The 21,723-nt window shown below is 44.0% G+C and overlaps 4 protein-coding genes across 4 annotated transcripts; all 4 read right to left on the bottom strand.

Moving 5' to 3' along the window:
• Nucleotides 1-9,637: 9,637 nt before the first annotated feature.
• On the bottom strand, nucleotides 9,638-12,721 carry LOC147654643 (uncharacterized). Its single transcript, XM_086875928.1, has 2 exons — nucleotides 10,755-12,721; nucleotides 9,638-10,443 (listed from the first exon to the last, which is right to left on the bottom strand). The coding sequence occupies exons 1-2, from the start codon at nucleotides 11,442-11,444 to the stop codon at nucleotides 10,423-10,425; spliced, it is 711 nt and encodes a 236-aa protein (XP_086732054.1). The 5' UTR covers nucleotides 11,445-12,721; the 3' UTR covers nucleotides 9,638-10,422.
• On the bottom strand, nucleotides 9,638-15,115 carry LOC147654642 (uncharacterized). Its single transcript, XM_086875929.1, has 2 exons — nucleotides 14,024-15,115; nucleotides 9,638-13,745 (listed from the first exon to the last, which is right to left on the bottom strand). The coding sequence occupies exons 1-2, from the start codon at nucleotides 14,985-14,987 to the stop codon at nucleotides 13,678-13,680; spliced, it is 1,032 nt and encodes a 343-aa protein (XP_086732055.1). The 5' UTR covers nucleotides 14,988-15,115; the 3' UTR covers nucleotides 9,638-13,677.
• Nucleotides 15,116-15,482: 367 nt separating this feature from the next.
• Nucleotides 15,483-18,566, bottom strand: LOC147654641 (uncharacterized). The gene is made up of 2 exons (XM_086875927.1): nucleotides 16,600-18,566; nucleotides 15,483-16,288 (listed from the first exon to the last, which is right to left on the bottom strand). Exons 1-2 carry the CDS (start codon nucleotides 17,287-17,289, stop codon nucleotides 16,268-16,270), a joined length of 711 nt encoding a protein of 236 aa, XP_086732053.1. The 5' UTR covers nucleotides 17,290-18,566; the 3' UTR covers nucleotides 15,483-16,267.
• LOC147654640 (uncharacterized) lies at nucleotides 15,483-21,550 on the bottom strand. The gene is made up of 3 exons (XM_086875926.1): nucleotides 21,393-21,550; nucleotides 19,869-21,001; nucleotides 15,483-19,590 (listed from the first exon to the last, which is right to left on the bottom strand). The coding sequence occupies exons 2-3, from the start codon at nucleotides 20,830-20,832 to the stop codon at nucleotides 19,523-19,525; spliced, it is 1,032 nt and encodes a 343-aa protein (XP_086732052.1). The 5' UTR covers nucleotides 20,833-21,001; nucleotides 21,393-21,550; the 3' UTR covers nucleotides 15,483-19,522.
• Nucleotides 21,551-21,723: the final 173 nt, after the last annotated feature.

Genomic DNA, 21,723 nt, shown 5'->3' with positions numbered 1-21,723 from the left:
AAAGGGTTAAAATAAAATAATACCTTCACAGAAGCAAGCAGCACAGTTTCATTTCTTCGGCTGTGTATAATATTGAACATCTTGCATGAAAGCAGAATTTCCAGCTGATTTTCCTAGCAGCAGTAGATGTGTTTTGGGGGCATATTTGGTTCACTTCACCATCTTTCAGGAAGAAACAGCAGATTACAGAGGTTAGGATCAATCAAGTTGTTGGAAGCAACACAAAAACTAACAGTCTAAACTCCTTCAGCTCTTGGTTCCACCTTCTCTTCCTGCCTGCAAATACATGGATCATCTCTACACTGATGTAATTTATTCATTAAGAATTCAATCGTCACAAGAATGACTTTTCAGTTTTCAGCCATATGGGATGATGGCACTTTAGACAAGATTTGGTTTTAATTAATATTTCTATTAGAAGTTTTGATGACAGTGATTTTAGAGAAGAAAAATTTTCATATTTAGATTTTTTAGAAGGGGGATTTGTAAAAATATTACTTTAAAAATAAATTTTCTTTCAGTGTAAATGAAAATGGATGAATTATTTTCTCTGTAGATTTCATCATTATTGGCTGTTCTATCATCCACAGGTGTGTGCAGTTATTGAAGTATTTTATTTCCTTGCAACAAGCTTATATGATGACATGAATAAATTAAAATTTATTCCACAAGAAAAGTAACACTCTGCTCAGTGCTTTTTATTGTCTTGGTAAATTTGCTGTTATGACTGTTTCTGAAAAATAGATGAAGTATTATTTGCAAGCTCATCTAAATGCCAGACAATATTGGTTTTATTTAGAGAATTTCTTATTTTCTGGTATTGTGTTGATCTGTAGATTTTAGATTAGAATTTAGATTTAGAATGTAGATTTTTTTTTTTATATATTCTAATTGCATATGATAGGTTATATTTTCTGTATTTATTGTGGAGTCTATCAGTTTAATGTTGATGGAACACTTATGATATTCAAGTTTTTTTGATGGAATTAACTCTAAGACCCTAATTTGGAATTCATCATAAGAACAACATAGTTACACAACTGTCTAAAAAGATCTGGCTTAAATGGATCATGGAAAGAGTTACATAATGAGTCTCAATCAGTTCATCACTTGGTTTTTATTGACATTGGGGGCTGTCCCACCAAAGGTTCAGGACCTTGCACTGGGCTTTGTTGGTCTTCTTTAGGTTTTCATTGGCCCTCTCCTCAAACCAATTAAGGACCCTTTGGATGGCATCCCTTTCCTCTGGCAAATCAACTGCAGCACTCAGCTTGGTGTCATCTGCAGCCTTGCTGAGGGTGCACTCGACCCCCTGTCTGTGTAGGATGGCAAGTAGGGATGGTCCCAGATGGACTCTTGAGACACATCCCTTCATTGCTGTTTCTCACTTGGGCACTGAACCATTGACTGTCACTCTGGACATGGTCAGTCAGTTCATTATCCACCTAAAAATCCATCTATCAAACTCATCCAGTTTAGAGGTAAGGATACTGTGGGGGACTCAACAGGCCTTACAGAAGCGTATGCAGATGACATCCCTTGTCCCCTAACACAGCCACAAACCAGGCCAACAGATCAGTCAGGACTTCTACACTCTAGGATGGGCCTATGACTTCTCATGTTTCTTTAATGAGGATTTCACAGTTATGTGTGGCTGTCCTATTCTAATTTATGAAATTTGAGGAGGAAGTAAAAAGTTCATATGGTGTGAGTGTGAGAAATAGTTGTAGGGGGCTCACACAAAATGACTATGCTGACCTTAGCAAGATGAATGAAAGACAAGTGAAATGTTTATTCTGACTTGATTTACTTTTCCTCTATGCTTTAAAGGTTGCCAAAAACAAATAAAAATAGGGTGTTATAGTATTAAATATCATTACATAAGCAAAAGGAGAGTGCTAATTCTATGTGTCAACTCAATTCTGGCACTGCATAACTCCTGTATATTTGGTATTTTTGCAACTTTGAGATTGTATTGCAACTTTCTGTACTTAATTCTGAATGGTATGTTAAGAATTCAGTTAATATGCTCTGCAGAGCATGAGTTAACTAAGAGTAGCTGGTTTAAAACCTGAAATTCAAAACTTCATCATACCTAGAATAATTATGATAGGAGGGATAAACACACACCTTTGACACCAAAAAAACCTTTTAGTTTTCCAGTTTCTGCTCAAAAGCTAAGCACTCATCAGGCTTTTTTGTTTAAACAGTCATATGAATAGCTTCATTTAAAAACACAGGGTATACGTCACTGGAAGAAATGCTTTCTGTTTTAACTTGTTTCGTTTGTTTGCTTGTTTCTTTGTTTTTTGTTGTAAAATCAAACTGTGGCAGATACGTGGCAGGGAAAGTTTTAATTGCAAGCTGACAGTCATAAAATTTAAGGAACTTAAGCCTTTCAATCAACATATGGGACTGATAGTAGGCATTAAAACCTAACAGATAGTACATAGGCAAGTGACCTTTTAGTTAATTAAAAAAGGATAAGCTTCAAAACCAACAAATGTATTTTAAATTATAAATTGTGCAATTAGTCTGGGTAAGATCTCACTACAGGGAATTGTTTCAGTCAAATTCAGGTAAAATTCAGAAAAAAAATTATATTCTGATTCCAGTAACAAGGCTGCTCAACAGTAAAAATTAATTACAGTGCCCTTTCTTTTGAAATCAGAGACAAAAATATTCAGGATGTGAGCCTTTAGGAATGGGATTTAACATCTACCATACTTGCCTTTCTGTATAATAATTTCTACTGATTACAGGAAAAAAGGCTGGTGGCATTTCACCCCTTACAGTAATTGTGCTGCTGTGTAAAGTGTTGCTCAAGAAAAATAAAGTCGGTAAAATACATACATACTCTGTCCCTGAACTTTGAAGAAAGTTTCTGGTAAGAAACCAGAATTGCTAGTTTCACTAAGATGCACTCAAATATTGTGCTGGGAGCAGTTACACCTATTTACCATATTTATTGAGAGCTTTTGTCATTGATTCTTATTATACTTTGAGAGTTTAGTCTTCTTACAAATATTAAGAGTTTGTACATATATACTAATTTACAAATACCAATTTTATATTAAAAACCATAATCTAATAGATAAATCTGGAAAAGGATGCAGAATGCATTGAGCTTTTCTGTGATACAATTACTGTTTGTCACAGTACCTGGTATGGGGTTATGGTTTGGATTTGTACTGAAAACAGTGTTGATAATACAGATAGCTGTAGTTACTGCTGAGCAGTGCTTGCACAGTCAAGGTTTTCTTTCTTCATTATACTTCCTGAACAGGTAGGAGGCTGGAGGTGCACAGGACACTGAGTGGAGACACAGCTGTGGCAGCTTTCCCCAGCTGACTGAAGCATTTGCTGTCACAAGTCACCAGTATGGATAACCCTGCTGTCCTGGGGATGACTGGCTACCTCCCTGCTTCATGTGAAGTATTGCATTATTTCCCTGTCTGTTTGTGTGTGCTTGGCTTTTGCTTTACCTACTGAACTGCCTCAACTCGCCATTTTCAGGTGAAAGGGAGTGAGCAGCTTGTGATGCTTCACTATCACCTGGGTTTAAACCACTCTGCACCAGAACTCTAATTCCTGCTCTTCTGCACTTTGTGAGAGCACTCTGAACGATGCAGCTGTTGCACTAAGAAATGTGTGAAATTACATCTTGAAGCCTAGCTTCATTAATTGCTTTTTAAAAAATTGACTGAATCTTTAAGTTTATATAATGAAATGATTGAGGATCATTAAAGATGTTTAAGCCCAGACCAGTTGCATGACTTGGAGGGTGTGAATGTGTCTGTGTGTCTGTGCTCCATGGTCTATATTCAGGCACAATAGCCGTGGGTCATCCAGCCCTAAGGTGAGAAACCTACCCTGTAGGTATTTCTCAAGGAAAGGTGCAAAACTTCTTAAGAAATGAAGAAACACTTCAGCACAAACTCACACAAAAATACTTAGAATGTGTTAAGAAAACAGAATACTGATTAAAGAATGTGGATTTGGATTAAGAGGTTTGGGTTTGTTTTGTCTTATTTTATTTTATTTACTTATTTATTTTTGTGCTTTACTAAGAGAAGTTTAAAGTACAACACAGAAATTAATGCTTTCCTGAAGAGAAACCTAAGTGCTACAGATCTGGAAAATTCCAGTAAAACATTCTTTATCCTCTCCTCCCAAAATGCAATTCCTTACCCAAAGAGATTTACTCCTTTTTGCAGTCACACACAGTCTTTCCCAATATGATTTCTGTTTGGCCTCTGTAGGAATAATAACAACCATAATTACATTGTGCCTTCTGACCCCAGTTTAAAATAACACATTTGAGTTCACATACTAAGTAAAATGTTTAATCACGAGTGTGCTGAGGGAGGAGCAGGTGTTCTCAATATCTCACCTCCAAATGCTTGCCCTTTGGCTGGTTTCCCCTTACACACCCATTTATTACAAAGCTGATGGAACTTGCTGCTCCTGCCTCTCTGAACTTCTTAAGTAGCACCTCCGGCATCAGCATTATTAAAAAATAAAATCAAATGTGAAAGAAATAGGGCAACTGGATGGTCATAAGGACTTGGTGCTATTTAGATTACACAGTTCCTTAGGTATGTTCTTACATTTAATGACGAGCATTTGGTACCTGCAAGTATATAATCACCTAATCTCATGTCATTACTTGGTTTAACAGCTAATGCTTAAATCATGGCTCTTCATGATGGATTGACAAGAGAATGCTTTTCCCTTCCAAATAATAAAAAGGAGAGGGATCCAGGTTTCCTTTTTTTTATTATTTTCTGAGGGCTTTTGAAGGCTGCTACGTTCCTGAGCCTGCAAGGGCTAGTCAAGGGATTTCATGTAATAATGTGAGAAATGTACTTGATGGAGATCTTGTGTCATTCTGTGCAGAAAGATAAAGCAAAGATCACTTTCTTTTTAGCAGAACAGAACTATTCAATGCAAAATGAAGCTGGATTCTGCATCTCTGAGGCTCAAAATAATTAAAATGAAGTCCTTGAAAACATATTAAAACCCAATAGGGGCAGATGTTTGCTATGCACAACTGGCATTTTGATGAGAATTCTTAGAAATTGCTGCCACTCGTATGTTTGCAATGTACTTGGAGCTTTCCCAGTACTCCAAAATGACTGCTACCCCTGTTACTTTTAACATACAACACGACACAAAAAGGAGAATATTGCTTGGTAATACCTGAAAAAAACTCATAATTCCTGGTTGAGATAGAGCAGCTGTCTTTTTGAAAGCTACCCTGTCTTTATGTGAAGAACTTAAGAGATGGTGAATGCGTGAAATGCCTATAAAATTAAATGCTGTGAGAAGGTATTTTTATTTAAAATTTCATCATTCAAACTACTAAATTGTATGCTATCTGTTTGGATGAAGAGCCTTTTTCACTCAAAAACAATCTCTCAAAGGCTGTACTTGTACATTACAAACAAGTCACCTTTTAGCCCTCCCTTGGATGCACTAAAGAAATCAAACTTTTTTATCCTCCAGCTGAAAACATGTTTTCCTGGATGCGACTGGTTTTTATAACTCTTGTCAGCCTTTTCTAATAACCTTTAACACAGACACCAGAACTGACAGTAATGCTCTCATTAACGCCAAGGAGAGCCACACTACTACTGCTTTATAATTTTCCTTGTTTCCACTTCAAAAGTTCCCATGGGGTCTTTCCATGCTTAATAGTTCTGGAAATGGGTGCCCAATTGGTTGGCTACAGTGACCCTGTATCATCTGCAGCATCACTGATTTCTAAAATATAATCTTGCCCTATAAATATGACCAATTTCCTTGTAGTTGAATATATTATTATGTGAGTTGTTAAGTACTATTTATAATGAATCTCAGATCACTCTGTAGAACTGGCCTCATCTTAACATTATTTACCATTCCCCAGATTTTTCTTCAGCTGCTAATTGTCTATTTTGTTCAATTAAGCATCAATGTCCCATTAGTTACCCCTCAGACTATTCCATGACCCATCTGTTCACACCAAAAGCAAGTTGTATTCATCTTAGTCGTTTTTCTTTCTTAAGTTCATCTATTACTTCTATTAATATTCCTTTGTGAAATCTGAAGTCTTTCTTCTTTCACTCCAGGAAGCCAGGCTTGAGTGCAAAGACTGGCAAAGGCAGTGATTGTAATGGGTGCAAATCTGTTGTGTTTATTTTAACTTGCTTTTTTTCCCTCTGCAGCTGTTCTAACTGATTTGGGAATGACCTGCAGGCAGTCAGCAAGCACCCCCGATCCCTATCCATCATAACTTGTCTTTTCTTTTATTCTGTCTCATCAAGTCCACTAAAGCATTTTTCAAAGGATCAGTCTTTTTTATTTCCAGTATTTTCCACATGGCAGTGCAGTAATAAGGCTGGCACAAGACCTACTGCAGGGAATGAAACTTGTCCTAAACCCAACTAAGCTGTTTTCACAGCCCAAAGCCTAGCCAAAATTTTATTGTGAATTCTCTCTGCTATTCCATTATCTGCACAGCTTACTGTAGCCCCTGTTTCAGGAAAACTCTTTCCCCTCACAAGGGAAAATGGCACAGACTAAGAGAGATGCTGCTTTGTACAGCACAACAGGAGTACTTGGAGATGTTCCATTTCTGTCTGTAGTGTAACACTCTTTGTTCTAGCCAAGTAATGTATCCTTTTACTAGACATTAGCCACAAAGGGATTTTTAAACATCACACTTGGGCTACTGAGAAGTATTTGACCATGTGTCAACATTCAGACTGCAGCATCTTGCTCATATGCCAGTGCTCCCACACTTGGCTGAGCTGATGAGCTGATGCAGCACCCGAGCTGAATCCATCCCTGCCTTCCCTCCTCAGCTGTGCTCACAGAATGCCTCACCTTCCACAGAAAAAATCAAAACCCTAAATAAACAAAAACCCCAATCAAAACCAAAGCAAAGAAACACAAAAACCAAAAACCCTAAACCAAGAAACTAAGTAACAAACAAAACACACCAAAAAAAAAAAATAACCTCCCCAAAAAAAACTCAAAAAAACAAAAACAAACAAACCTAAAAAAAAACTAAACCAAAAGAAAATATCCCCAAAGAGCTGGAGGATCTTTTTCCCTTATTTCAGAATTTGAAAAATTTATCTAAGAGAATCATGACTGGCATGCAAATCCATTTTATTCCTGTTTTTGAGGAAAGAATTTGATTCCAAATTATGACAGATATTTGTAAAAGTCGTCTTCAGTAGGGCTTCTTTAAATGTCTCTTTAAGAAGGGGCCCATGCTCATATCCTCATTTCCAGGAGAAAATTTACACTCTTGGCTGTAGCAGGGCATCTCCCTGACCATCTGGCAGGACTGTCCTAAGCGACAAAACATTCATAGCTTGTGGAAGGGGCCAGAAATGAGCAAAAAAGGCCAATTCCAGCCTGGAGTCTGAACTAGAAGAGGTAACCCAGATATCTGATTCCTGCTGAAGGTGAAACTCATGCATATTATTTGATGGGTTTTCTGTGTATGTTGCAGAAACAAGGATGCAAAGCATTAATTTTGGTAACACTGGTCTACTGGTCTGTAGCAACTGTGAGTGTCTTTCCTCAAAACAAGGTGTTGAAATACAGGAGATACAAATGCCGGCCTGAAGTCTTTACTTGACATATTCAAATACCATAAAAGTGATAAATTTTACCCTTCTGTGGTAAATAATAAATATATTGTTTAAAAAGCCCTCTGTTGTAAATAATAAATATATTAAAAAAATATATTTCTCTTCACTAGCATTTAAGTGATCCTCATTCAGTGCGCAGAATTTCTGTTGTTATTTTTCATTGGTTTGCTTTTTGACTAATTCTGAACTCTGGATGTTGTTCTGGGGTCTCAAGATGCTTAGAAGGTAAGCACTGATGCATCAACATGATGAGGGCTGCTCAAATCCTGTGCTAACTCCAACCCCAATTAAATCAGGACAAGTGCAGGTCAAAGAGGGGTAGTGGATCTGTTTCAAACTGGGGAAAATTATGATTATGAAGGGAAAGCCCCTCCAGCTGGGATGCATTAGGGCAGAATGATGTAAGGATGAGACTGAAACAGATTTTTTCCCAAAGAAGGAAATGAGACACAGAAGGGAAAAAAAAAAAGGTTTCTTATTTTAAGAAGTCTTTTAAAAGTCACAGAGGCGTAGTAAGGACCTAGGTAAGAGTATCTCTCATGATCATATTCCTCTGAATCTCAGAATGGTTTCTGACAAAAACCCCCTTTTTTCTCAGTCTGAGGTGGTCCAGGGGTCAAAGTCTCTTCTGTCTCCATAGTCCTTAAATGGTTCTTACTGCTTGCTCTCTCTTCACTCTTTTTGTTTATCCCTAACGAAGCCATCTGGCCCAACATTCACAAAGCTGCTCAGTACCTCACTGGGTAGGGCCTCATACTCCCTTATTCATGTCAAGATTTTTTTGTCAGACACCATTTATAGGGCTTTTCACTTATAAAAACTACTGAAGCTTGGAAACAATAACTGGCTTTTTAAAAAAATATTTTTGCTATTGTAATAAAAATAGCAGACCACAACAATAAAACTACTTTACATCAAGTAAATTAAAGAAAAACATTAATGCTCTGCTTAAAACATGAGGAAAGGGAACTTTAAACCTAGGGCTGAAAATGTCTGAGTTCAGATGAGTTGACTGAGTTAATTCTTTGTATTAAAGAGCCAGAACCTTTTCCAGAATGTCTCCAACTCTGAACAAGAAGAGGATCTGAATTTCTTATAATTTGCATTCTGAAAATGGTGCTTGATATTTTGACCTTAAGCCAAATGTGGGTTTAGTTGACCTTGAAATGCAACAAATTTCTTTGGGACAGCAGTTTGCTACTAAACCTCTTCCCCTTTTCAAAACCTCCTTTACTCCTGTCATCCCTGACTGCATTTGTAGAGGTCAATAAAACATCCTAGGACTGGTCTTGGACAAAGAGTATGAAAAGGCTCACATCTATACAGTTTAACTCTCTTAACCATTCCTCAAACTGCCTCAAACTGGAGAGCATTTTTTGGCCTGAGCTGGCTCCCAGATTGTCCCCATTGCAACACTACTTGGCTGAGACCAAAACTGTGTGAAACTTTTCACAGTTTGAGTGGTTGCATTCATTCTATACTCAGGCTCAGGTGTTGACCTGGTTTAGTTTATTAGTTCAGCTGTAACCTTTGTGGCCATATCAAAGTATGTATCAGCTTTTTTTTGACTTCAAGTAAAGTTAGTTTTATAAATTCTGCCTTAAGTGTAGTACTGCAGTCTATTTAAAAAAAAATAAACACTCAGGAAACAAACAAACAAACAAACAAACAATCAACCATAGAAATAAAACCCCAACCCAAATCCTTGACTCAGTATATAATTCAAGTTGTGTTGGTTTTTGTTTTGGGGCTTTTTACCTTTTGTTATAATGTTTTAAACTTTTTTTTTGTTTAATGTTTTGTTATAATGTTATAAACTGTTTTAATGTTTTAGGACAAGACAAAATGGCCTCATGTCAGAGGAGGTTTAGATTAAATATTAGGAAAACTTAAATCACTGAAAGGCTATCAAGCCTTGGAACAAGCTTCCCAGAGAAGTGGTGGAATCACTGTACTAGTTTGAAATCAAACTAGTGAGAGATCGCAAGTCAGAATTATAATTTAATAGGAAAATGATAAAAAGAATAAATGCAATAATATCAAAAACACTGACAGAGTCAGAATACAGCCTGGAACCCTGTTAGGGTGATGGTAGTCGTCCAGATGAGGTGGTCTTGTTGAAGCGTGATCTTCTGGAAGAAAGGGGGTCTGGTCTTCAGCTGAAAGTCCAGCAGTAGCTCCTGTCCTTTGGAAGTCCCGTAGGTAAGGGCTGCTGTGGTGTTCGAATTCTCAGCTTATATCCAGTATGGAATGCTTGGCTCCTCCCTCGGGGAGGAGCATCTCACAATGGGATGGTGAGTCATGAGATAAGGCCTTGATGAGCCATTAACAGAAAACAGTCCAAGAGGAAGTTATCTCTGAGTCATGCAGCAAGGCAGTGGTGGGCCCATTAACAGGGGACAATACAGGGGGAAGTTATCTATGAGTCATGGGGCAGGGTATTGATGGGCCCATTAACAGAAGGTAGCCCGGGGGGGGGGGGGGGAGGCAGGGAGCACTGCCTCACCTGGTTTCAACAGTACATGAGGATGGTGATAGAATATACTGCAACCCAGGACATAATCCACCCCTTATTCTATTACTATCTACATAATTCCAAATCAGTACCTTCTTTAAACTCTACACACACACACACACACATATATATATATATACAATGGAACCTTACACACAGTTCTCACTTAAAATGAGGTCTCCTTGTGGCACACATCGGGTTTCTCCATCTTTCCGCATTACTCACCAAGTGCAACCAGGTCCTTGAGCGAAGACAATCTCACGGATAGGTTTGCTCTTGCTTGAGGTGGGATTAATCTAAACAGTCTTTCTTAACATACCTCTCATGTGTACTACAGGGACTTTATCTTCATCCACTGTGTGCAAGGGTTCAGACTGGGCAGGACCAGCTCGATTGATGGATCTTCTGGTGTTAACCATCTAGGTGGCCTTTGCTAAGTTCACTTCCCAATTTTTGAAGGTTCCTCCACCAAGTGCTTTTAGGGTAGTCTTGAGTAGTCCATTGCACCGTTCAACTTTCCCAGCAGCTGGTGCATGATAAGGGATATGATAGATCTATTCAATTCTATGTTCTCTGGCTTAAGTACTTACGAGGCTGTTCTTGAAATGCGTCCCGTTGTCTGACTCGATTCTCTCAGGGGTGCCATGTCTCCAAAGGACTTGCTTTTCCAGGCTCAAGATGGTGTTCCGGGCAGTAGCATGAGGCACAGGGTATGTCTCCAGCCATCCAGTGGTTGCTTCCACCATGGTCAACACGTAGCGCTTGCCTTGGCGGGTTTGGGGAAGGGTGATGTAGTCAATTTGCCAGGCTTCCTCATACTTGTACTTGGACCATCTTCCACCGTACCACAGAGGCTTCACCCGCTTGGCCTGTTTGATTGCAGCGCAGGTCTCGCAGTTGTGGATAACCTGTGAGATGCTGTCCATAGTAAGGTCCACCCCTCGCTCACGAGCCCATCGGTACGTTGCATCTCGTCCCTGATGACCAGAGGCATCATGGGCCCAACGAGCTAAAAATAATTCTCCCTTGTGCTGCCAGTCCAGATCTACCTGTGATATTTTCACCTTGGCAGCTCGATCCACCTGCTCATTGTTACGGTGCTCTTCATTAGCCCGACTTTTGGGTACATGAGCATCTACGTGTCGAACTTTCACGATCAGCTTCTCCACCCGAGCGGCGATGTCCTGCCAAATCTCAGCGGCCCAGATGGGTTTCCCTCTGCGCTGCCAGTTGGCTTTTCTCCAGCGATCCAGCCATCCCCACAGAGCATTAGCTACCATCCAGGAGTCAGTGTAGAGATAGAGCCTCGGCCACTTCTCTCTTTCAGCAATATCTAAAGCCAGCTGGACAGCTTTAAGTTCTGCGACCTGACTCGATCCACCCTCTCCCTCGGTAGCTTGTGCAACTCGTCGTGTGGGGCTCCATACAGCAGCTTTCCATTTCCGGTTAGTGCTTACAATTCGGCAGGAACTATCGGTGAAGAGGGCATATCGTCTTTCACTCTCTGGTAGCTCATTATATGGTGGGGCTTCCTCAGCACGTGTCACTTGCTCTTCTTCTTCAGAAGATAATCTAAAAGTCTCACCTTCAGGCCAGTTTGTTATAATTTCCAGAATCTCAGGGCGGTTCAGGTTTCTAATACGGGCACGCTGTGTAATGAGGGCAATCCATTTGCTCTAAGTAGCATCGGTGGCATGATGCGTGGAAGGAATCTTTCTCTTGAACATCCACCCCAGCACCGGCAGTCGGGGTGCCAGAAGCAGCTGCGCTTCAGTACTAATGACCTCTGAGGCAGCTTGGACTCTTTCATAGGCGGCCAAAATTTCTTTCTCTGTTGGGGTGTAGTTGGCCTCGGATCTTCTGTAGCTTCGGCTCCAGAATCCCAGTGGTCGACTCCGAGTCTCACCAGGCACCTTCTGCCAAAGGCTCCAGGACAGACCATTGTTCCCGGCTGCAGAGTAGAGCACGTTTTTCACTTCTGGCCCCGTTCTGACTGGACCAAGGGCTACCGCATGAGCGATTTCCTGCTTGATCTGGGCGAAAGCTTGTTGCTGTTCAGGGCCCCAATGGAAATTGTTCTTCTTGCGGGTAACCAGGTAGAGAGGGCTCACAATCTGGCTATATTCAGGAATGTGCATTCTCTAAAAGCCTATGGCACCTAGGAAAGCTTGTGTTTCCTTCTTGTTGGTCGGTGGAGACATCGCAGTGATCTTATTGATGACTTCAGTGGGAATCTGACGCCGTCCATCTTGCCACTTTACCCCCAGGAACTGGATCTCCCGGGCAGGTCCCTTGACTTTGCTCCTCTTGATGGCAAAACCAGCCTTCAGGAGAATCTGGATGATCTTCTGTCCCTTCTCAAATACTTCTGCTGCCGTGTTCCCCCACACAATGATGTCATCAATGTACTGCAGGTGTTCTGGAGCCTCACCTTTTTCTAGCACAGTCTGGATCAGTTTATGGCAGATAGTAGGACTGTGCTTCTACCCCTGGGGCAATCGGTTCTAGGTATACTGCACACCCCTCCAGGTGAAGGCAAACTGAGGCCTGCACTCTGCTGCCAGAGGAATGGAGAAAAACGCATTTGTAATATCAATGGTCGCGTACCACTTTGCTGCCTTGGATTCCAGCTCATACTGAAGCTCCAGCATGTCTGGTACGGCTGCACTCAGTGGTGGCGTGACTTCATTCAGTCCACGGTAATCTACCGTCAGTCTCCATTCTCCACTGGACTTACGCACTGGCCATATGGGGCTGTTAAAGGGTGAACGAGCCTTGCTGACCACCCCTTGGCTCTCCAGCTCACGAATCATCGTATGGATGGGGACCACAGAGTCTCTGTCGGTGCGGTATTGCCGACGGTGCACTGTTGCTCTGGCAATTGGTACCTGTTGTTCTTCAACTCTCAGTAGTCTCACAGCAGAAGGGTTGTCTGAGAGACCAGGCAAGGTACTCAGTTGTCTGATGCTTTCTGTCTCTAGAGCAGCTATCTCAAAAGCTCAGCGATAACCTTTTGGGTCTTTGAAGTACCCGTTCCTGAGGTAATCTATGCCGAGGATGCATGGGGCCTCTGGACTAGTCACGATGGGGTGTTTCTGCCACTCATTCCCAGTTAAACTCACTTCAGCTTCCAGTACCGTGAGCTCCTGGGATCTCCCTGTCACCCCAGAAATAGAAATGGGTTCCGCTCCCACATACTTTGATGGCATTAGAGTGCATTGAGCGCCGGTATCAACCAAAGCCGTATATCTTTGTGGGTCAGATGTGCCAGGCCATCGGATCCACACTGTCTAATAGATCCGGTTGTCCCTCTCCTCTACCTGGCTAGAGGCAGGGACCCTCTAATCTTGGTCATGGTGCACGTTGCTCTCCTCCGGTGAATATGCTCTTGATGTCCCTTCAAGAGGATCACTCATATCATCATTTCTATACCTTCTGATGTTCTGGCCACGAGAGACCGGAGCGGCGCTGGCTCTAGATGAGCTCCTTGTGGTAGTTGTCTCTCTTTTTAGTTCACGTACTCGGGCTGCTAAGGAGGAGGTGGGTTTTCCATCCCACTTCCTCATGTCTTCTCCATGCTCCTGGAGAAAAAACCAGAGGTTACCTCGTGGAGTGTATCCTTTCTCCCTGGCTGGGGAATGCCTACTCCTAATAGCAGAGACTCTTGTTGGTTCTGGGGAGACGTGGTAAATTTCTTCCTTAAGTTCCTTTTTTAGTTTCTGATGGCCCTCTTCAATCAAGCTCTGGACTTGCTCAGCCAGCCTTGTTTCCACAGATGAGACATGGGTGCGAAACAGGGCAGTGACAGTGTCTTCGTAGATTCTTAGTTTATTGGCCAGGACACCCACTCTGTCCTCACCTTCTCTCCATTGCAGTGTTGCCAGGTAACGGGAGTACATCTCTGGTCCAAGCCGTGCAAATCTCAGCCACATCTGTGACGTGCACTGGACACCATCTGGGCTCTTAGGAAATCTCTCATCTTCTGCAAAAATGATCTCCAGCACAGCCAACTCCCTCAGGCATCGGATACCCTGTTCCATTGTGCTCCATTTTCCCTGGTGCACCTGGAGGTCTTCTTTGCAGAGGTATCTGTCCCTTACACTTGTCAGCAGTCGCCTCCAGAGGCTGAGAGTTTCTTGGGTTCTCTCAATCTCCTGGTCAATGACCACATCCCGGGACAGCGATCCCAGTTGCCTGGCCTCACTTCTATCCAGGATGGTGTCGTTTGCTGCAGCGTCCCAGATGCGGAGCAGCCAGGTTAGGATGGACTCGTTCGTCTGGCGGGTGAATTCTCTCCGCAGGTCACGCAGCTCACCTAGGGATAGAGAGCGAGTGATAATCTCTGGTTCTGTCTCTTCCGCTGCGTGTGAAGGTCCTGCCTCACCCTCATCAGTCACTATGCGGACTGATTTGCTTTTTGATTTCTTTTTCTGAATGGGGGTAACTTCTACCGGTTTAGGCTGCTCTGGTTCGGTGACTGTTTGTGTGGAGGTGCTCATGGCCCTTTTGGTTCCTTTCTCCTCTGTGGTAGTCTGCGTAGACATGGACGCTGTTGTTTTGCTCTTGGTTCCTTTCTCCTCTGTGGCAGTCTGAGTGGACACGGATGCTGTTGCTTTGCTCTTGGTTTCTTTCTCCTCTGTGGCAGTCTGCGTAGACACGGACGCTGTGGCTTTGCTCTTGGTTCCTTTCTCCTCTGTGGCAGTCTGTGTGGTCATGGATGCTGTTGCTCTGCTCTTGGTTCTTTTCTCTTCCTCCCCAAGAAGACGCTGTACCACACTAAACAGTGCTTTGTTTCTAAGCATGGTGTACATGGTGCAGGTCATGCAGAGAAAACAAAACAGCAAGACTAGGCTGTCCTTGGCATCCAGAGAGAACTCAATATTTTTAAAAACTGCTGTGCCTGACCTGAAAGGCTGGAAGAAACCACTCTCCACTCTTCCCACTAAGGGCAGGGTGCGATTGTTGAGAAGGTCTCAGATGTAGCAGCCCAGACTAGGACAAGCAAACAAAATTGAGTATATATTCCGAATGGTATTCATTGCCTCACAGGTTATCATGCCATAAGCATAATAAACCAATAAAGCAATTCTCATACCATTCCCTGGTCTCAACAGGAGCAATACAACAGGCAAGTAGTTCCCCATGTGAGGGAAAATATAGAGAGCAAGATACAGTACCCATATAGACAAGCCAACCACCATGGTGGATAGGTTTCTGTTAATATGAAATTGCAATTTTGACTTTCTCTCAGGTTCGTGCCCCACGTTGGGCGCCAAAATATGTACTAGTTTGAAATCAAACCAGTGAGAGATCGCAAGTCAGAATTATAATTTAATAGGAAAATGATAAAAAGAATAAATGCAATAATATCAAAAACACTGACAGAGTCAGAATACAGCCTGGAACCCTGTTAGGGTGATGGTAGTCGTCCAGATGAGGTGGTCTTGTTGAAGCGTGATCTTCTGGAAGAAAGGGGGTCTGGTCTTCAGCTGAAAGTCCAGCAGTAGCTCCTGTCCTTTGGAAGTCCCGTAGGTAAGGGCTGCTGTGGTGTTCGAATTCTCAGCTTATATCCAGTATGGAATGCTTGGCTCCTCCCTCGGGGAGGAGCATCTCACAATGGGATGGTGAGTCATGAGATAAGGCCTTGATGAGCCATTAACAGAAAACAGTCCAAGAGGAAGTTATCTCTGAGTCATGCAGCAAGGCAGTGGTGGGCCCATTAACAGGGGACAATACAGGGGGAAGTTATCTATGAGTCATGGGGCAGGGTATTGATGGGCCCATTAACAGAAGGTAGCCCGGGGGGGGGGGGGGGAGGCAGGGAGCACTGCCTCACCTGGTTTCAACAGTACATGAGGATGGTGATAGAATATACTGCAACCCAGGACATAATCCACCCCTTATTCTATTACTATCTACATAATTCCAAATCAGTACCTTCTTTAAACTCTACACACACACACACACACATATATATATATATACAATGGAACCTTACACACAGTTCTCACTTAAAATGAGGTCTCCTTGTGGCACACATCGGGTTTCTCCATCTTTCCGCATTACTCACCAAGTGCAACCAGGTCCTTGAGCGAAGACAATCTCACGGATAGGTTTGCTCTTGCTTGAGGTGGGATTAATCTAAACAGTCTTTCTTAACATACCTCTCATGTGTACTACAGGGACTTTATCTTCATCCACTGTGTGCAAGGGTTCAGACTGGGCAGGACCAGCTCGATTGATGGATCTTCTGGTGTTAACCATCTAGGTGGCCTTTGCTAAGTTCACTTCCCAATTTTTGAAGGTTCCTCCACCAAGTGCTTTTAGGGTAGTCTTGAGTAGTCCATTGCACCGTTCAACTTTCCCAGCAGCTGGTGCATGATAAGGGATATGATAGATCTATTCAATTCTATGTTCTCTGGCTTAAGTACTTACGAGGCTGTTCTTGAAATGCGTCCCGTTGTCTGACTCGATTCTCTCAGGGGTGCCATGTCTCCAAAGGACTTGCTTTTCCAGGCTCAAGATGGTGTTCCGGGCAGTAGCATGAGGCACAGGGTATGTCTCCAGCCATCCAGTGGTTGCTTCCACCATGGTCAACACGTAGCGCTTGCCTTGGCGGGTTTGGGGAAGGGTGATGTAGTCAATTTGCCAGGCTTCCTCATACTTGTACTTGGACCATCTTCCACCGTACCACAGAGGCTTCACCCGCTTGGCCTGTTTGATTGCAGCGCAGGTCTCGCAGTTGTGGATAACCTGTGAGATGCTGTCCATAGTAAGGTCCACCCCTCGCTCACGAGCCCATCGGTACGTTGCATCTCGTCCCTGATGACCAGAGGCATCATGGGCCCAACGAGCTAAAAATAATTCTCCCTTGTGCTGCCAGTCCAGATCTACCTGTGATATTTTCACCTTGGCAGCTCGATCCACCTGCTCATTGTTACGGTGCTCTTCATTAGCCCGACTTTTGGGTACATGAGCATCTACGTGTCGAACTTTCACGATCAGCTTCTCCACCCGAGCGGCGATGTCCTGCCAAATCTCAGCGGCCCAGATGGGTTTCCCTCTGCGCTGCCAGTTGGCTTTTCTCCAGCGATCCAGCCATCCCCACAGAGCATTAGCTACCATCCAGGAGTCAGTGTAGAGATAGAGCCTCGGCCACTTCTCTCTTTCAGCAATATCTAAAGCCAGCTGGACAGCTTTAAGTTCTGCGACCTGACTCGATCCACCCTCTCCCTCGGTAGCTTGTGCAACTCGTCGTGTGGGGCTCCATACAGCAGCTTTCCATTTCCGGTTAGTGCTTACAATTCGGCAGGAACTATCGGTGAAGAGGGCATATCGTCTTTCACTCTCTGGTAGCTCATTATATGGTGGGGCTTCCTCAGCACGTGTCACTTGCTCTTCTTCTTCAGAAGATAATCTAAAAGTCTCACCTTCAGGCCAGTTTGTTATAATTTCCAGAATCTCAGGGCGGTTCAGGTTTCTAATACGGGCACGCTGTGTAATGAGGGCAATCCATTTGCTCTAAGTAGCATCGGTGGCATGATGCGTGGAAGGAATCTTTCTCTTGAACATCCACCCCAGCACCGGCAGTCGGGGTGCCAGAAGCAGCTGCGCTTCAGTACTAATGACCTCTGAGGCAGCTTGGACTCTTTCATAGGCGGCCAAAATTTCTTTCTCTGTTGGGGTGTAGTTGGCCTCGGATCTTCTGTAGCTTCGGCTCCAGAATCCCAGTGGTCGACTCCGAGTCTCACCAGGCACCTTCTGCCAAAGGCTCCAGGACAGACCATTGTTCCCGGCTGCAGAGTAGAGCACGTTTTTCACTTCTGGCCCCGTTCTGACTGGACCAAGGGCTACCGCATGAGCGATTTCCTGCTTGATCTGGGCGAAAGCTTGTTGCTGTTCAGGGCCCCAATGGAAATTGTTCTTCTTGCGGGTAACCAGGTAGAGAGGGCTCACAATCTGGCTATATTCAGGAATGTGCATTCTCTAAAAGCCTATGGCACCTAGGAAAGCTTGTGTTTCCTTCTTGTTGGTCGGTGGAGACATCGCAGTGATCTTATTGATGACTTCAGTGGGAATCTGACGCCGTCCATCTTGCCACTTTACCCCCAGGAACTGGATCTCCCGGGCAGGTCCCTTGACTTTGCTCCTCTTGATGGCAAAACCAGCCTTCAGGAGAATCTGGATGATCTTCTGTCCCTTCTCAAATACTTCTGCTGCCGTGTTCCCCCACACAATGATGTCATCAATGTACTGCAGGTGTTCTGGAGCCTCACCTTTTTCTAGCACAGTCTGGATCAGTTTATGGCAGATAGTAGGACTGTGCTTCTACCCCTGGGGCAATCGGTTCTAGGTATACTGCACACCCCTCCAGGTGAAGGCAAACTGAGGCCTGCACTCTGCTGCCAGAGGAATGGAGAAAAACGCATTTGTAATATCAATGGTCGCGTACCACTTTGCTGCCTTGGATTCCAGCTCATACTGAAGCTCCAGCATGTCTGGTACGGCTGCACTCAGTGGTGGCGTGACTTCATTCAGTCCACGGTAATCTACCGTCAGTCTCCATTCTCCACTGGACTTACGCACTGGCCATATGGGGCTGTTAAAGGGTGAACGAGCCTTGCTGACCACCCCTTGGCTCTCCAGCTCACGAATCATCGTATGGATGGGGACCACAGAGTCTCTGTCGGTGCGGTATTGCCGACGGTGCACTGTTGCTCTGGCAATTGGTACCTGTTGTTCTTCAACTCTCAGTAGTCTCACAGCAGAAGGGTTGTCTGAGAGACCAGGCAAGGTACTCAGTTGTCTGATGCTTTCTGTCTCTAGAGCAGCTATCTCAAAAGCTCAGCGATAACCTTTTGGGTCTTTGAAGTACCCGTTCCTGAGGTAATCTATGCCGAGGATGCATGGGGCCTCTGGACTAGTCACGATGGGGTGTTTCTGCCACTCATTCCCAGTTAAACTCACTTCAGCTTCCAGTACCGTGAGCTCCTGGGATCTCCCTGTCACCCCAGAAATAGAAATGGGTTCCGCTCCCACATACTTTGATGGCATTAGAGTGCATTGAGCGCCGGTATCAACCAAAGCCGTATATCTTTGTGGGTCAGATGTGCCAGGCCATCGGATCCACACTGTCTAATAGATCCGGTTGTCCCTCTCCTCTACCTGGCTAGAGGCAGGGACCCTCTAATCTTGGTCATGGTGCACGTTGCTCTCCTCCGGTGAATATGCTCTTGATGTCCCTTCAAGAGGATCACTCATATCATCATTTCTATACCTTCTGATGTTCTGGCCACGAGAGACCGGAGCGGCGCTGGCTCTAGATGAGCTCCTTGTGGTAGTTGTCTCTCTTTTTAGTTCACGTACTCGGGCTGCTAAGGAGGAGGTGGGTTTTCCATCCCACTTCCTCATGTCTTCTCCATGCTCCTGGAGAAAAAACCAGAGGTTACCTCGTGGAGTGTATCCTTTCTCCCTGGCTGGGGAATGCCTACTCCTAATAGCAGAGACTCTTGTTGGTTCTGGGGAGACGTGGTAAATTTCTTCCTTAAGTTCCTTTTTTAGTTTCTGATGGCCCTCTTCAATCAAGCTCTGGACTTGCTCAGCCAGCCTTGTTTCCACAGATGAGACATGGGTGCGAAACAGGGCAGTGACAGTGTCTTCGTAGATTCTTAGTTTATTGGCCAGGACACCCACTCTGTCCTCACCTTCTCTCCATTGCAGTGTTGCCAGGTAACGGGAGTACATCTCTGGTCCAAGCCGTGCAAATCTCAGCCACATCTGTGACGTGCACTGGACACCATCTGGGCTCTTAGGAAATCTCTCATCTTCTGCAAAAATGATCTCCAGCACAGCCAACTCCCTCAGGCATCGGATACCCTGTTCCATTGTGCTCCATTTTCCCTGGTGCACCTGGAGGTCTTCTTTGCAGAGGTATCTGTCCCTTACACTTGTCAGCAGTCGCCTCCAGAGGCTGAGAGTTTCTTGGGTTCTCTCAATCTCCTGGTCAATGACCACATCCCGGGACAGCGATCCCAGTTGCCTGGCCTCACTTCTATCCAGGATGGTGTCGTTTGCTGCAGCGTCCCAGATGCGGAGCAGCCAGGTTAGGATGGACTCGTTCGTCTGGCGGGTGAATTCTCTCCGCAGGTCACGCAGCTCACCTAGGGATAGAGAGCGAGTGATAATCTCTGGTTCTGTCTCTTCCGCTGCGTGTGAAGGTCCTGCCTCACCCTCATCAGTCACTATGCGGACTGATTTGCTTTTTGATTTCTTTTTCTGAATGGGGGTAACTTCTACCGGTTTAGGCTGCTCTGGTTCGGTGACTGTTTGTGTGGAGGTGCTCATGGCCCTTTTGGTTCCTTTCTCCTCTGTGGTAGTCTGCGTAGACATGGACGCTGTTGTTTTGCTCTTGGTTCCTTTCTCCTCTGTGGCAGTCTGAGTGGACACGGATGCTGTTGCTTTGCTCTTGGTTTCTTTCTCCTCTGTGGCAGTCTGCGTAGACACGGACGCTGTGGCTTTGCTCTTGGTTCCTTTCTCCTCTGTGGCAGTCTGTGTGGTCATGGATGCTGTTGCTCTGCTCTTGGTTCTTTTCTCTTCCTCCCCAAGAAGACGCTGTACCACACTAAACAGTGCTTTGTTTCTAAGCATGGTGTACATGGTGCAGGTCATGCAGAGAAAACAAAACAGCAAGACTAGGCTGTCCTTGGCATCCAGAGAGAACTCAATATTTTTAAAAACTGCTGTGCCTGACCTGAAAGGCTGGAAGAAACCACTCTCCACTCTTCCCACTAAGGGCAGGGTGCGATTGTTGAGAAGGTCTCAGATGTAGCAGCCCAGACTAGGACAAGCAAACAAAATTGAGTATATATTCCGAATGGTATTCATTGCCTCACAGGTTATCATGCCATAAGCATAATAAACCAATAAAGCAATTCTCATACCATTCCCTGGTCTCAACAGGAGCAATACAACAGGCAAGTAGTTCCCCATGTGAGGGAAAATATAGAGAGCAAGATACAGTACCCATATAGACAAGCCAACCACCATGGTGGATAGGTTTCTGTTAATATGAAATTGCAATTTTGACTTTCTCTCAGGTTCGTGCCCCACGTTGGGCGCCAAAATATGTACTAGTTTGAAATCAAACCAGTGAGAGATCGCAAGTCAGAATTATAATTTAATAGGAAAATGATAAAAAGAATAAATGCAATAATATCAAAAACACTGACAGAGTCAGAATACAGCCTGGAACCCTGTTAGGGTGATGGTAGTCGTCCAGATGAGGTGGTCTTGTTGAAGCGTGATCTTCTGGAAGAAAGGGGGTCTGGTCTTCAGCTGAAAGTCCAGCAGTAGCTCCTGTCCTTTGGAAGTCCCGTAGGTAAGGGCTGCTGTGGTGTTCGAATTCTCAGCTTATATCCAGTATGGAATGCTTGGCTCCTCCCTCGGGGAGGAGCATCTCACAATGGGATGGTGAGTCATGAGATAAGGCCTTGATGAGCCATTAACAGAAAACAGTCCAAGAGGAAGTTATCTCTGAGTCATGCAGCAAGGCAGTGGTGG

The sequence above is a fragment of the Cyanistes caeruleus genome, chromosome 2, assembly GCF_971803275.1.
Source record: "Cyanistes caeruleus chromosome 2, bCyaCae1.hap1.1, whole genome shotgun sequence".
Lineage (NCBI taxonomy): Eukaryota > Metazoa > Chordata > Aves > Passeriformes > Paridae > Cyanistes > Cyanistes caeruleus.
Note: the sequence above shows the minus strand (reverse complement) of the source record. Positions and strands in the feature narration are given on the sequence as shown.

What these genes read in the sequence shown, in the direction of transcription:
- LOC147654641 (XM_086875927.1), bottom strand. Translation starts at nt 17,289, where the DNA reads ATGGTAGCTAATGCTCTGTGGGGATGGCTGGATCGCTGGAGAAAAGCC. An exon ending in CGCATTTCAAGAACAGCCTC is followed by an intron (nt 16,289 to 16,599) that starts GTAAGTACTTAA and finishes TCCCACCTCAAG; the next exon opens with CAAGAGCAAACCTATCCGTG.
- LOC147654640 (XM_086875926.1), bottom strand. Translation starts at nt 20,832, where the DNA reads ATGACCTGCACCATGTACACCATGCTTAGAAACAAAGCACTGTTTAGT. An exon ending in AACACTGCAATGGAGAGAAG is followed by an intron (nt 19,591 to 19,868) that starts GTGAGGACAGAG and finishes TTTTTTCTCCAG; the next exon opens with GAGCATGGAGAAGACATGAG.
- LOC147654643 (XM_086875928.1), bottom strand. Translation starts at nt 11,444, where the DNA reads ATGGTAGCTAATGCTCTGTGGGGATGGCTGGATCGCTGGAGAAAAGCC. An exon ending in CGCATTTCAAGAACAGCCTC is followed by an intron (nt 10,444 to 10,754) that starts GTAAGTACTTAA and finishes TCCCACCTCAAG; the next exon opens with CAAGAGCAAACCTATCCGTG.
- LOC147654642 (XM_086875929.1), bottom strand. Translation starts at nt 14,987, where the DNA reads ATGACCTGCACCATGTACACCATGCTTAGAAACAAAGCACTGTTTAGT. An exon ending in AACACTGCAATGGAGAGAAG is followed by an intron (nt 13,746 to 14,023) that starts GTGAGGACAGAG and finishes TTTTTTCTCCAG; the next exon opens with GAGCATGGAGAAGACATGAG.